Here is a 15809-nt window from a genome sequence, read left to right as displayed (position 1 = left end):
TCGCTGATTTGAGTTGTTTTTCGGTTGTGTTGTTGGACGCCGGGGGTTAGCACTTGGTGAGTGTGGATTTCAGGGAAAGGGTTTTAGGACAGAGGTTGGGGAGTAAATATGGTGGGATAAAAGCCTTCGTAATCAGTGCGGAAGGGAGCTACAGGGGACTAAACCTAGGACCAGTCAAGGAAAGATTGTCTGTAAAAAGAGAAGTTTACAGGACTTGGAGAGCTGTAAGATTGACTGAGCTAAGATCTAGTCAAGAACTGTATGAACTTGCAAGAGAACAGGATCCAGACGTCCTGAGATGGACGGAGTGCCGTCTTCGTCTTCCATTTGCTTAAGTTTCGATTTCCTCGTTTGAAAAATAAGGGATAATAAAAAAATACTTCAGAAAGCCGGGCGTGGTGGCGCACGCCTTTAATCCCAGCACTTGGGAGGCAGAGGCAGGTGGATTTCTGAGTTCGAGGCCAGCCTGGTCTACAGAATGAGTTCCAGGACAGCCACAGAAAAACCTGTCTCGAAAAACCAAAAAACCAAAAAACAAACAAACAAACAAAAACCTTCAGAAAGTGGTTATGCGGGCAAATACGACTTTTGGGGGACGGGATTTTGGCCAATATGTAGTGTTTGCTTAGCATGCCTGTGCCCTCAATTCGATCTCTTACAGCTACAGAACAGAAACCCATTACCTTTTATATAAACAGAGGCATTCCTGACTTGGAAGGTAGTATTAAGATGGCTTCTGTCTGCCTGGAAGATAGGTTATTGTAGTAAAACTGCAAATACAGGCACTTTCCATTAAGGGGGAAAAAAAAACTTTAAAATTTTTTTAATTATTAGTTTTTGCTTTTTGAGTCGGGAATCTTACTCTGCAGCCCACGTGGGCTTGCAGTTCACTATATGTACCAGACTGGTCTCAAAGTCTGGCAGTATACTCTTGTCTCAGTCTTCCAAGCGCTGGGAGTACAAGTACACAATCATTTTATGGATTTTCTGTTGTTTATTTGAGACAAGACCTTGCTCTGTTCCCGGCTTGCCTGGAACTCAACTCTGTACCCTAGGCTGCCCTCAATTTTGGGTGAATTTCCCAGTGCTAGCTTTTAATGACAGAAGCCACTACAATTGGCTTTCTAGATCGTCTTGAATGGAAATACTCAAGAAAGAGATGAAGGAAATAGTATTTGAGATGAATTTTACATGTAGAATACACTTGATTAAGTGAATTTACTAGAGTTGTGGAAGGAGTTGTAATTAAACTGCCAGAAAGCTCATGATCAAAGGCATAGAACCAAGAACATTATGTGCCTCTGGCATGGTGTATAAGCTTTTAATCCCAGTGCTCAGGAGCCAGAGGCAGGCGATCTCTGTAAGTTCTAGACCAGCCTGGCTTACATAGTTCCAAGCCAGCCATAGTGAGATCCTGTCTCAAAAACAAACGAAAAACATTTTATAGAAACAGGATAAGCCAGGCGTGGTGGCACATGCCTTTAATCCCAGCACTTGGGAGGCAGAGGCAGGCAGATTTCTGAGTTCCAGGCCAGCCTGGTCTACAGAGTGAGTTCCAGGACAGCCAGGGCTATACAGAGAAACCCTGTCTCAAAAAACAAAAAACAAAACAAAAACCAACATTTATCTAGGGAAAGAGATAAAAATAAGTCAGGGGATAGAGGTTAGGCTCTAAAATAGAAAGTTTTGAATTCTAGGCTTTATTTAATGTTCGTGTCTGTAAGTAGCCACTGGTCAGCTTGTGATTTTTTTCTTTCGTTTGTTTGTTTTGGTTTTTTGGAACAAGGTATCTATTACTATATAATGCTGGTTGTCCTGGAACTCAGGGTGGATGTGAGACTCAAGAAAAGAGTGGCCTAATCTTTCTCTTAAATCATTAGACAGGGGCTAGAGAGATGGTTCAAGTGCTTAAGAACACAGGCAGCTCTTTCATGGAACCTGGGTTTGATTCCCAGCACCCACATGGCAGTCACAATAGGCATACATCTAGTGCACAGACACACATGCAGGGAAAATACCCATACACATAAAATAATATTTTAAAAAAATTATTACAGCCAACAGTATAAAAACAGTATAAGACGGCTCAGCAGGTTGAGGTGACAACTTGAGGCTGACCCTCCTGGAGATACCAGGGAGTAGGGAGAAAAAGCTGACTCTTTAGATATATACACATGTGCACATACATACATATATATACCCCACACACACACTCAAATACACACACATATTCTTAAAAAACCAAGATGATCTTTCTTCCTCAGTTACATGTTGTCAGTTGAGATGGAAATTATAATCATACAGAATTTTTTTCTTCTATTTAAATAAAGTATATATTTTTTAATTTTTGTTTTGTTTTCCTGGTGCTAGAGGATTAGAACCCTGGGCCTCACATATCCTGGGTAATCTTGTCAAAGATAAAAAGAGTAGAAAAAGCAAGTCAAATGAAGTACTTTTGGCTCTCTGTTCATTCTAAATTTGGCATAGCAGTCTACCTTAATTTCCATGGACTATGTTCCTTATTTTTAAAAGTTTTTTTAAATGTATTATTGTGTTTGTGTGAGTATGTAGAGGTCAGAGGACAACTTTATGGTTTTTTTTCCAGGGATTGTACTCAGGTTTCCAGGCTTCCTAAGCCATCTCTGCAGCCCCTCTTTTGTTGATTAGAAACTGGCTAGGTATAGTGATGTTAGCCTGCAGTTCAGGTGTAGGCAGGCTGAGACTGGCCGGTTCCAGGCAAGCCTAGACTACATAGCAAGATCCTGTAATAGAAACAGATTGAGGGGCTGGAGAGATGGCTCAGAGGTTAAGAGCACTGGCTGCTCTTCCAAAGGTCCTACATTCAAATCCCAGCAACCACATGGTGGCTTACAACCACTGAGGCCCTCTTCTGGCGCATCTGAAGACAGCTACAGTGTACTTACATATAATAAATAAATAAATCTTTAAAAAAAAAAAGAAACAGATTGAGTGAGCTTGAATGTACTAGGCATGATGCTAGCACGTACCTCTACGCACGGTGCCTTGATGTTGGGGGCAGGAAGATTATTAGTTCAGTGCCACTCTGGACTACATCCTATTAGGGTGTGGGTGGGGATATAGCGTAGTTGTTTGCTCAGTTTACACAAAACACTGAAGTTTGATCTGAAGAACTACATATATTATGTATGGTGGCACATTCATTCTGGAGTTGGAGGCAGAAGGATTACGGGTTCAGAGTCATTCTTAGATACATAGGGTGTTTAAGGCCATAAGTTACATGAAACCTTGTCAAAACAAACGAACAAACAAACAGCTGGGATGTGGTGGTTCGAGGCCAGCCTGGATTACAGAGTTAGTTCCAGGACAGTCAAGACTACACAAAGAAACCCAGTCTCAGGAAAACACAAAACCAAAAAAACGTATTTAGGGGTATAGCTCAGTGGTAAATAATTGCCTCATATGCATAAAAATAAGATAAATTCCCCCTCCCCCAATTTTTTTTTCTGAACTATAAGTTGGATAAGCAGTTATGAAAACACCCGTGTTGGTCTGAATGCCACACTCTCTTCAGGAGTCGAATATGATAACAGAGGGAACTGTGCTATATAGCCTATATTTACTTATTTTAACTCTTCCTGGCCCTCATTGTCATTTTGTGTATTTGATAGGTATGAATAAGACAGAATGAACTTTACTCCGACACATACACCCATCTACAGAAAGTAAGATATTTGCTTATTTATGAGTTGTTAATTACTCAATACTTCTGTAGGTTTTATCTAGTCAGTATAGGAGATAAGGGGGCAGCATACTTTTCTAAATCTCAATTCTCTGTTTTCATTCAGAATCTAGTTTTTTTGTGAGAGTGGTGTGTGTGTGTGTGTGTGTGTGTGTGTGTGTGTGTGTGTTTTGGATTTTTAAGACATTTTTCTCTGTGCAGCCCTGACAGTTCTGGAACTCACTCTATAGACCAGGTTGGCCCCAAGAGATCCATCTACCTGCCTCTGCCCCCTGAGTACTGGGATTAAAGGTTTGTGCCACCACCACCTGGCTCAGAATCTAGTTCTTAAAACAGCTTACCAATGGTGATGGCAAGTATCTTTAATCCCAGGAGGCAGAGGCAGGTCGATCTCTAAGTTTGAGGCCAGTCTGGTCAGCGTATTGAATTCTAAGACAGCAAGTGCTACATAGAGAGACTCTGTCTCAAACAAAACAAAACAAACAAACATGACCTCTCTTTGGAACTACCAGAACTCTTTCAGTGTGAATGGAGGAGCCCCAGTGCTTGGGGCTTGGGTCATAGGGAGTAACCAATGTAAGAGATGGATTTGCCGCACAGCCTTCACCCCTCCCAGCCGTATCTCCCCTCCTGCAGAGTGGAAGAATTACTCTTATTTTTTAATAACTTATTTATTTTGATGTTTTGCTTGCACGTATGTGTGTGTGAGGGTAATGGATCCTTTGAAACTGGAGTTACAGACACGTGTGAGCTGCCATGAGGTGCTGGGAATAGAGCCCGGGTCCTCTGGAAGAGCAGCAGTGCTCCCAACCTCTGAGCCAGCTCTCAAGTTCAAGTTGCTCTCATATTTTTTGGCCTCTTTTTCACTCTTTGAAGATAAGATCTTATTTCTGTCATGGGCTTTTGTGTCCGGTGCTAGGGATGTGCTGTGCTGGGGTGTTGGCCTTATGTGTGCCAAGCATGTACTCCTCTCTCGAGCTACAGGTCCAGTCCCTAAAAGCTGTCATAACTGAGGAAGTGTTAGCTTGCTGCTCTACTGATGCGATACGCTCCAGCTGGTAGTTTATTGCATGCACTTGGCTTACTAAGAGATGGACATGTGTCGGGCGTGGTGGCTCACGCCTTTAATCCCAACACTCAGGAGGCAGAGGCAGGCGGATTTCTGAGTTCAAGGCCATCCTGGTCTACAAAGTGAGTACCAGGACAGCCAGGACTATTCAGAGAAACCCTGTCTTGAAAAACCAAAAAAAAAAACCAAAAAAAAAAAACAAAAAAAAAAGAGATGGACATGTATATTATCCACATTCATTAGCTGTAACTGGCAATCTTGTGCAAAGTTTCTGCACTCTAATGTCTATTTTGTTATGGTATAATTTATTTATGTGCACAGATATTTTGCCTGCATATGTGTTTGTGCACCTTTTGCACAATTGATTGGATCCTCTGGAACTGGAATTACAGATGATGGTTATGAGGTACCATGTGGGTACTGGGAATTAAACGTGGGTCCTCTGGAAGAACAGCCAGTGCTCTTAACTGCTGAGCCATTTTTCTAGCCCCATATATCATAAATTCTAGAATGCCAAAATGGATTGGTTTTCTTTTCTTTTTTTTTTTTTTTAAAGATTTATTCATTTATTATATGTAAGTACACTGTAGCTGTCTTCAGACACACCAGAAGAGGGAATCCAATTTCATTGCAGATGGTTGTGAGCCACCATGTGGTTTCTGGGATTTGAACTCTGGACCTCCGGAAGAGCAATCAGTGCTCTAACCCGCTGAGCCATCTCTCCAGCCCGAATTGGTTTTCATAGGAGGACTTCTGCACTGTTTTTTTTTTTAATTTTTTAAATTTTTTTTACTTTTTTTATTTGATTGGTTCTTTTCTTAAGGGGGTGGTACTTGGTGTTTGGTTTTCCTTTAAGGCAATCACATTAAAGTCAGGCAGTGGTGGCACATGCCCCTTTAATCCCAGCACTTGGGAGGCAGAGGCAGGCGGATTTCTGAGTCTACAGAGTGCGTTCCAGGACAGCCAGGGCTACACAGAGAAACCCTGTCTCGATAAAAACAAACAAACAAAAAAGGCAGTCACACTATATGATTATATGTAGCCCTGGCTTGCCTAGAACTTGCTAAACATAGACCAGGTTAGCCTTGAACTCAGATATACCTGCCTCTGCCTTTGAGATAAAGGTGTGCACTACCACCACAGCTCACTGTTTGTTTTCTAGTTCTTACTGTGTTATCTTAAGCTCTTGATTATTATTTATTATTTTAATGGTGTATTATTGGAGGACACCTGTATGCCAGAAGAAGGCATCAGATCCTACCATAGATGATTATGAGCCACCGTGTGGTTGGTTGGAATTGAACTCAGGACCTTTGGAAGAGCAGAGGTCTTACTGCTGAGCCATCTCTCCAGCCCCCAAGTCACTTGACTATTAAGAACAAAGAAACTAAACATTTCCAGTCATCCCTCTTTTTCTTTTGTATTCTTAGGTTGGCCTGGAACTCAGTATAGCCAAGGGTGACCTTGGATTTCTGACTCACCTTCGCCTCCTGAGTACTGGGATACTTTTATATATATATGCCATCCTGTCCTAATATTTGCAGTTCAGTTTCAGAAGCTAGAGTTTAGCTAGCTTCTAGAAAGATATTGTTCCTGTTGCTATGTATCTATCGTATACTAAATTTTCTAATGAGTCCTATGTTCTTTCTTCTTTTCTTTTTTTTCTTTCTTTCTTTCTTTTTTTTTTTTTTTTAACAAAATCTCAATCATTTGATTTTACCAATGAAGGCTCGGGAACCAGATGCTAGGATAAAAGCCTTCTAGCCCAGAGAGGCAGAAAAAGCACTCAACTGACATCGCAGAAGCTGTCCCTTCTCTCACTACATTTCAAAAAAGCTCCTTCAAACTGAATCTGCCTCCCTTTTATTTCCTGAGTGTCTCTATCTGTCCTCCTGACTCCCTCTTAGTTTCTGGAGGTTTTTTTCCTTTTTTTGTTTTTTTTTGTTTTTTGTTTTTTTTGTTTTTTTGTTTTTTTTTTTGAGACAGGGTTTCTCTGTATAGCCCTGGCTGTCCTGGAACTCACTCTGTAGACCAGGCTGGCCTCGAACTCAGAAATCCACCTGCCTCTGCTTCACAAGTTCTGGGATTAAAGACATGCGCCACCACTGTTCAGCTCTGGGTTTTTCTTAATGATCCTAAATTCACTACCTGTCTACTGGTTGCTCTGCCTCTTGCCTTATGGTTGACTTTATTTAATCCTGTGTACAATATTTAAGCAAAAGGCTCTTGGATTAAAGGTATGATAAGGCTGAGCCATACCACAACTAAAAACAGGTTTTTACAGTAAATAGCATAGTCTCAGGGTTCACAGTGTGATCAAAGGTTCTCCAACAGTACTGTGTATCCATTTATATTGTTTTTAAATGTTATTTTTAATCTCTGGTGTTTATTTTAGATATGGTTTTTTGGTTTTTTTTGTTTTGTTTTGTTTTCGAGACAGGGTTTCTCTGTATAGCCCTGGCTATCCTGGAACTCACTTTGTAGACCAGGCTGGCCTCGAACTCAGAAATCTGCCTGCCTCTGCCTCCGGAGTGCTGCGATTAAAGGTGTGCACCACCACGCCCAGCTAGATATGGTTTTAAGCCATTAATACTTAGAAAACAATTCATACAAATTTTTACTAACTAGTTGGCTCAAACTTTCAATGCATATGAACTCTTAACACCACTAGATGTGGTTACTGATGACTGTAATCCCAGCATTTGGAAGATAGAGAGAGACAGGTCCATATTTGTGAGTGAGTTCAAAGCCAATCTGGTCTATACATCCAGGTCTAGACCAACCAGGGCTACATAGAAAGACTCTATATCAAAACAAAACACCCATAACACCCCTTTTATTTAAAAAGTTGTTTTACAAGTGTTTAGAGGATGTAATATATGCTGTTTAATTTCACATAGAGTATCAGTTGCCTCCAAACGTGGTGCTGGCTCTGGCTTTGGTGATACCAACAGGTGGAAGAAAATGGCAGACTCAGTGGAGTCAACACCCCTGCCTTCAGTGAAGGATCGCCTGGCTGTCCTTTGCCCTTCTCAGGAGCTTCTGGAGTATTATCAGAAGAAGATGTCTAACTGTGAGGCAGAGAATGAAGACCTGCTGAAGAAGCTAGAGCTCTACAGAGAAGCTTGCGAAGAGCAGGTGAGAGAGAGAGAGAGAGAACCCCCATGGATCCTGGAGCTCACTGCCCAAGCCTTGAGGAACTGCTGACACTGAGCTCTCAGTTTAAGGAGAGACCTGTCTCAAACAACAAGTTGGAGAAGCAATGGAGGAAGACACCCAGCATTAACTTCTGGGTCACACATGCACCTGTGAGCGCGAGCACACACAGAAAGAGAACAGGGGAGGCGTGTGACATTCTCAATGCTGATGCTGTTGACTGTGAAAGGAAACTTAAGGGCTTAGTCATCAGTGTTCGGCATCCCCAATCACACGAGTCCTGTAGCTTGTCTTTCCATTTTGCCTTCCTTTCTTCCCTTCTTCCTCTCTTTTAGTGGTAGATAGCGGACCTAGGGTGAAGCCTGCTTCCATGATGCTCTATCACTGAGCTACACCCCCATCTCATTCTTTTGCTTTTTAGCTCAAATGTGTGCACATCTAATACTGTCACTTGAATTCTCTATTGGTGAAACTATCAGGTAGGTATGTTCCTACGTGAACCTGTAAAAGTATCTTTTAGTCTTCTGTATTACCTGTCATCTTGGAGGCTTACTGTTTGCTTCTGCTAACCTAGGCCAATCCTGGAAGCGTCTAGCCTCTGTGCACGCTAATCTAGGCCTAGAATGTTTCCAGGATCTGAGACTTGCTGCTGAATAAGCTCAGCTTTTCTAGTTCTTTCTGATCTCCAGCTGGCTGATTCAGCTTAGCTGTTCTGTCTCAAACTCCTCTCCAAGATGACTGATTCAATCTGTTTTTTCTCTCTCTGTCTCTCCTTAATTGCTCTGCTTGGCCTCAAACTAACTATGACAATCTGTTCTAATTTTCTAGTTCCTTCTCATTCTCTGGCTCATTCTGTCTTCATCTGTGTCTAGCTTGTTATCTCTGCAACCTGTCTCTATAAAATTCTCCAGTAAAACTGCTTCCTCTCCTTTGCTTCACTGCTCCTTAAATGGCTTCCCTTTCCCCTCTCTCCTCATGAGATTTCAGCACATCCTATTCTGTCACATATTTCTCTGATTCATTTCTGATTAGTTATTTTGTCTGCCATTCAATCAGATACCACTTTCAAGCACAGCTGCTTCCTTCTACAAACTAACTTTACCTTCACTGTTTGGGAATAAAAGTATGTGCTAAGGACTGAGTCACGCCACAACTAGGAACAGTTTTGTTTTTATTTTTGTTTTTGTTATCAGTAAGTAACACAGTCTTGGGGTTCACAGTATGATCAAATATTCTTCGACATGAACTGACTCCTCCATATCCACTTTGAGACCTAATATGTTTTCAACTATTAGGTTTTTATTTTTGTTTTCCAGCATAAACTTGAGTGGAGCTTGCAGCAGAGGGAGGAAGAGATTGCGGAATTGCAGAAAGCTCTAAGTGACATGCAGGTCTGCCTCTTCCAGGAAAGGGGACATGTTTTAAGACTCTACTCAGAAAATGACCGACTAAGAATCAGGTACTGGCTCAGTGGTTAAGAGTGAGTACTGCAAGGGTTCGGTTCCCAGCACCCATGTTGTGCAGTTCATACCTACCTTCAACTCCAGCTCCCAGGAATCCAGTGTCCTATTCTGGCCTCTGAGGACATTGTAAATATGCACACACACATGTATAAAGGAATTACAAAAATATTAAAAGAACAGGTACTGAACAGACAGGAAATGTTAGAATGAAAACTTTTCTTTTTTTTTATGTGAATTTACTGTAGCTGTCTTCAGACACACCAGAAAAGGGCATCAGATCTTAATAACAGATGGTTGTGAGCCACCAAGTGGTTGCTGGGACTTAAACTCAGGACCTCTAGAAGAGCAGTCGGTGCTCTTAACCGCTGAGCCATCTCTCCAGCCCAGAATGAAAACTCTTGAATCACACTTAAATGATGAAATGTAACTACAGTCATTCTCTTTGGTTGTGTCCTCAGGAAACAAACTTGGATAGAGATTACCTGTAAGACAGTTCTTAGGGAGGTTCTTACTAAAAAACACCTCTGAGCAGATGTTTTTGGCAGATATTACCACCAAGAATGTTAGAACTATGGTTGGGTGGTTAAGGCCAGCCCCACACCAAGCTGTAGGACTAGAGTGGTCTTTCCTTTTGTTGTTTTTGTTTTTGTTTCTGTTTCTGTTTTTCTTTTCTTTTTTTTAAAGATTTATTTATTTTATGTATATGAGTACACTGTAGCTGTCTTCAGACACACTAGAAGAGGGCATCAGATCTTATTACAGATGGTTGTGAGCTACCACGTGGTTGCTGGGAATTGAACTCAGGACNTCTGGAAGAGCAGTCAGTGCTCTTAACCTCTGAGCCATTTCTCCAGCCCTTTTGTTTTTGTTTTTGTTTTTGTTTTTTTTTCAAAAAAAGATTTCTCTGTGTAGCCTTGGCTATCCTGGAACTAGCTCTGTAGACCAGGATGACCTTGAACTCAGAGAGATCCGCCTGCCTCTCCTTCTGGGGTGCTGGGGTTAAAGGTGTGTCACCTCCACCCAGTTTAGGGTGGTCTTTCACAGGCAAAGAATTTTGACTTTTGTGTCTTGATATTATTGTGTGTAGGTTGTTCTCCTGAAGAAATCATAAACTTGGAGTTTTTTCAAAACCCTTATTTTCTTTGTCTGTGTGTGTGTGTGTGTGTGTGTGTGTGTGAGTGTGTGAGTGTGTGAGACGTCTGTGGGGGTGCACACTCACCGCCGCCGCAGCAGCAGCGTGTGGAAGTCAGAGGACAGCTGTGCACTTGGTTTTCTCCCTCGTGACAGTTCACCAGCCCCCTGTAGTTCTTGACAAAGGGATTGGCTAGTGGGGAGGATGTCGTGAACAGATGGATACTTGGGCGTGATACACTTCTGGAGCCGAGAGACACTTCACTATTTTAACCTTTTTATTTATTTGTTTTATTTGGTGGTAATGGTATATTTTGTTTTAATATTTGGAATTGAGCCCGGGGCCTCATGCATACTAGACAAGTTCTCTACTAAGAAGCTATATCCGTAGATTGTTTTTTTAAATTTTGGACCTAGGCCTCACCAAGTTGTACAGAATATCTTTGAACTCTTTTTTTTTTTTTTTGGTTTTTTTTCAAGACAGGGTTTCTCTGTGTAGCCCTGGCTGTCCTGGAACTCACTCTGTAGACCAGGCTGGCCTCAAACTCAGAAATCCGCCTGTCTCTGCCTCCCGAGTGTCTTTGAACTCTTTATAGCCCAGACTTTCACCTTGGAAGCCTCCTGCGTCATCCTTCAGAATTTATAGGCTTACCTCAGTCAGCCTAGCCCATCTGAACTATTTCTAAGTGTTTGGTAGAAGTAAGTACATTCATGTTGTGGTACAACCTCTGCAACGTTTTCCCATCCCCACACTGAAATGCTGACCATTAAACAATACCTTCTGTGTTCCCTCCCAGGTCTCGGCTTGTTTGTGTTTGTATTATATTTTGTTGTTGTTGTTTTTTGTGACAGGGTTTCTCTGTGTTCTGTGTCCTGTGCCCTGTTTTCTGGAACTCACTCTGTAGACCAGTCTGGCCTGGGACTCAGGGATCTACCTATCTCTGCCTCTGAGGAGCTGGGATTAAAACCATGCCCCACCACCTAGCTTAAGCACCTTTTTGTCTATTTTTTACCCATTTATGTGACATTGGAAAAATGTAAATTCAAGTTCTTTGCTATTTTTTTCTTTTGTTGTAGTTTTATTAATTCTGTTTGCTTACTAAAGCAAGTTCTCATTCCATGACCCAGGCTAGCCTGGAGCTGACTGTGTGGCTTAGGCTAGCCTGGAGCTGACTGTGTGGCTTAGGCTAGCCTGGAGCTGACCGTGTGGCTTAGGCTAGCCTCACCTTGTACGTGGCAGGCCTCAGCCTTCTGAAGGCTAGCATTACAGTCCTGAGCCACCGTGCCTGGCCCTTGTGTTGGTTTAGTTTTGTTTTATTTTTGATGTTTTTAAATGTTTACTTATTGCCAGTCAGTGGCCATACACACTTTTAATCCCAGCATGCAGGAAGCAGATGTAGGAGGATTTTTTCCCCTTCAATCATGTACCTTTGACTGTCCTGCCAGCCTCTGTCTCCCAGTTACTGGGACTAAATACATGCTCCACTGTGTTCAGTGTGTGTATGTGTGTATGCACACACCTACATGTATGAGTCTGCATGCCAGTGGCTGACATCAGGTGTCTTCCATCATATTTAAAGCTTTATATTTATTTTAAAACCAAAACAAATAAATTAATTAAAAAAAAATGGTGGCACACACCAAGAGTTTAATTCCAACTGTTGGAAGGTAGTTCAAGGCCAGTCTGTACTACAAAGTGAGTTCTAAGACATCTAGAGCCACACAGTGAAACTATGTCTCAAAACAAAACAAAACAAAACATAAAAAGAATCACACCCAGAAAAATATTAATTTTATGTGAATGAATGTTTTGCCTGACTGCCTCCAGGTATGTATATACAGATATGCACGTGCGAGCACATTCAGGGACACACACACACACACACACACAGAGCACACAGAGAGAGCAGAAGTCAGAAGAGGACATTGGATCCCCTGGATCTAGAGTCACAGGTGGTTGTGAGCTGCTGAATGGATGCTGAGAATCAAACCTGCGGTGTCTGTGGGAACAGTCAGTGCTCGTAACCCCTGAGCTATTTCTCCAGCCTCCTCTTGCTTTTCAGGCAGGGTTTCTCCCTGAGCCTGAAGCACTCCAGGTCAGCTAACCAAGCTCTCCAGTGCCCTTCAGTTCCTACCTCCTCAGCACAACCAAAGCCACCTTTTCTTTTTCCACTGAGGCATTTTCTGGCTGCTTTTTTGTTTTGTTTTGTTTTTTTGCTTGCTTGCTTGCAGGCAGGCAGGGTTTAGCCAAGGCTGCTCTACAATTCTTAATCTTCTTTTCTCACTTTCCCCAGTGCTGGGATCACAGGTGTGCCATTATGTGTGGTTGTCTTGTGCTTTGGTTGTCATGTCCTAGCATGCCCTAAAATCTTTCCTGTGTTCTGTCCATGTGAAACAATCGAGTAAATTGTGGAAAGCAAATTTACTATCTGCTCATAAGTTAAAGAATTGCCACCACCCAAGGAAGGACTTTTGAAGCGGGCCCATGTCTGCCTCATGTGCACATGAACTGCTTTCTTTGGGGGATGGAAACTAAGGCGTTTGCCTCATTAGTCCATGTACCTGAGACCCAATTAATCTGCTCTAGCAAAGACTCCGCCGGCACTGAAACCGCCTTTGGAGTTGTGCAGAATCCACTTGCTTTTGTTTAGGTCAGAGTAATGAATGAAGGAAAGGATTGGTGTGCACTTCCTCCAGGATCTTTTATCCTTTGTCTGTCTTGACCTAGTAAGGAAAGCTAGTTTGAGAAGTTTCCCATTGGATTATCTCCAAAGAAAAACAAAACCAAACAAAAAACAAAACCAAACAAACAAAAACCCCAATTCCCTAATTTGGAAGTTGTGCCAACTACCAAGTGTGTACCTCCTAATTAGACATTGGAAACTGGGGAAGTGAGTCTGAAAATCTAGTAGACTCACTGTGAATTAGATCTGGGCCAAAATTTGATTACTAGGATGGTCCCCATACACCTGGTGCCGTGATGGTGCTTCAAGTTACTAGGTAACGGCATCCCTGAGGCCCTGTACCCTGCAGGCCTTGAAATACTTGTGGAAAAACAGGGTCTTCTTCTGGGACATAAGGCTCTTCTTCAGATTATCAACTGGAAAATTAGATAGAGGGTATAGTTTGGTTTGTTTGTTTGTTTGTGTAGCCCTGACTGGCCTAAAACTTGCAATGTAGATCAGGCTGACCTCCAACTCACAGAGAGCAATCTGCCTCCCAAGGACTGGGATTAAATGTATGAGCTACTATGCCCAGTGTGATTTTTTTTTTTTTGAATTTAATTTTTTTATTAGATATTCTCTTCATTTACATTTCAAATGTTATCCCCTTTCCTAATATCCTCTCCGAAAGTCCTCTATACCTTCCCCCTGCCCTGCTCCCCAACCTACCCACTCCCGCTTCCTGGCATTCCCCTGTACTGTGGCATATAATCTTAGCAAGACCAAGGGCCTCTCCTCCCATTGATGGCTCACTAGGCCATCCTCTGCTACATATGCAGCTAGAGATACAAGCTCTGGGGGTACTGGTTAGTTCACAGTGTGATTTTTTTTTTTTAATTTTAATTTTGTTTATTACTGTGGTGTGGGTGTGTGTATGCGTGTGTATGAGAGAGAGTAAGAAAGCGTGCAAGCAGGGACATGTGTGCCATGGTGTATTAGGAAGTCAGAAGACAACTTTTAGAAATCAATTTTTGCCGGGCGTGGTGGCGCACGCCCCAGCACTCGGGAGGCAGAGGCAGGCAAATTTCTGAGTTTGAGGCCAGCCTGGTCTACAATGTGAGTTCCAGGACAGCCAGGGCTATACAGAGAAACCCTGTCTCAGAAAAACCAAAAAAAAAAAAAAAAAAAGGAATCAATTCTTTTCTTCTACTTTGGGTTTGGGTTTCAGGGAATGAACTGGTGCCGAGTTTGTTCAGTGAACACATTAATTCACTGAGTCCTCTTGCTGGGCTCGGATTGTGGGGTCATTTTGACGGTTTTTGTTTGTTTGTTTTAGAGGCGGTTGGCCACCTCTTTCCTTTTTGATTATTCTAATTGTTTAACCAAAACCCATTAATTCCTCCCCTGTCCTGCTCTTAGAACAGGATGTTCTGTAAATCATCTGCGTCATTAGCTGTGAAAAATCCCTGTCCAGAGTTTGCTTCCTTGGACTGTTCCTGACGTTAGCTGTGTTAGGTTGGGTGCTGTGGGAAACAAACTGCACTATGGGATTCTTCCAGGATGTTTGCTGGGAATACCCTAGCAAGAGAGGAACAGGAGAGGAGATCTGCCTCTGAGGAAACAAGGGGCGTCTGGCTGGGCAGATGGAGAACCCTGACTGTAACTTGGTTACAGCAGGCCCCAGTCAATCCGCTGAGCCACCTGCACTGAGGCAAAGAGAATGGATGAGGTTTACTCCATCCCAGCCTCCCTGAGAGGGCACTGCAGCCAGGCTGTCCCCGAGGATAGGAGGCATAAGCAGGGAAGCAAGTGCCCTTTCTCTTGAGCATTTCTGAAGGGAGAGTGGACTGTGAGCCACGAGGAAGACCAACTTCTGTACTCTTTTAGAAACAGCTAAGAAGTTATTCCCTGGCCCCTTCTTTGAATTTCTGAATTGAAATACTTAATCTTTTAATAGCTGGAATTGAGGTATAGATCTCTTTCATTTTTTACTTGTGGGTATAGTCATTTTTAAAACATCAGAAATTAGACTACTATGTAGTCCTGGCTAGTTTAGAACTCACTGTGTAGACCAGCCTGGCATTGAACTCCCAGAGATCTTCCTGCCTCTGCCTCCTTTGTGCTGACACTAAAGGTGTGCTCTACCACAACTGGCCAGAAGGGAAATCTTTTAACTAGAAACGGTTACTTACTTGGGGGTATATAATGTTTATTTTTTATGAGAATTGCAGAGAACTGGAAGACAAGAAAAAGATTCAGAATCTGTTAGCTCTTGTGGGACCTGATGCCGGTGAAGTGACCTATTTTCATAAGGAGCCTCCCCACAAAGTAAGTAATTTCTGCTATAGTATGTATGATGACACAGGTGAGGGTCCATAGTCAGGACATCTCTACTTGCCAGAGATGTCTCATGGAGGTCAATGAGCCAACCAGTATCTAGTGAAAATTTAAAGCTTTTCTCTGCAAAAACCTTTTGAAGATTATTTTTTCAACATTAAGAAACTGACAAGGGGGCTGGAGAGATGGCTCAGTGGTTAAGAGCACTGACTGCTCTTCCAAAGGTCCTGAGTTCAAATCCCAGCAACCACATGGTGGCTCACAACCAT

General features: G+C 42.4%; 1 protein-coding gene across 1 annotated transcript in view; it reads left to right on the top strand.

Annotated features, from left to right (window-relative positions):
- The window catches only part of Ccdc77 (coiled-coil domain containing 77), a 32067-nt gene continuing 16258 nt past the window's right edge, over positions 1 to 15809 (top strand). The window contains exons 1-5 of the mRNA XM_029535294.1: positions 1 to 56; positions 3651 to 3704; positions 7691 to 7928; positions 9263 to 9405; positions 15435 to 15531. Coding sequence (XP_029391154.1) covers positions 3667 to 3704; positions 7691 to 7928; positions 9263 to 9405; positions 15435 to 15531 — 516 coding nt within the window. The 5' untranslated portion in view covers positions 1 to 56; positions 3651 to 3666. The remainder of the gene's footprint in view (positions 57 to 3650; positions 3705 to 7690; positions 7929 to 9262; positions 9406 to 15434; positions 15532 to 15809) is intronic.

The sequence above is a fragment of the Mus pahari genome, chromosome 2, assembly GCF_900095145.1.
Source record: "Mus pahari chromosome 2, PAHARI_EIJ_v1.1, whole genome shotgun sequence".
NCBI lineage: Eukaryota > Metazoa > Chordata > Mammalia > Rodentia > Muridae > Mus > Mus pahari.
The sequence above is the reverse complement of the archived record's forward strand: the minus strand, read 5'-3'. Positions and strand labels throughout refer to the sequence as shown.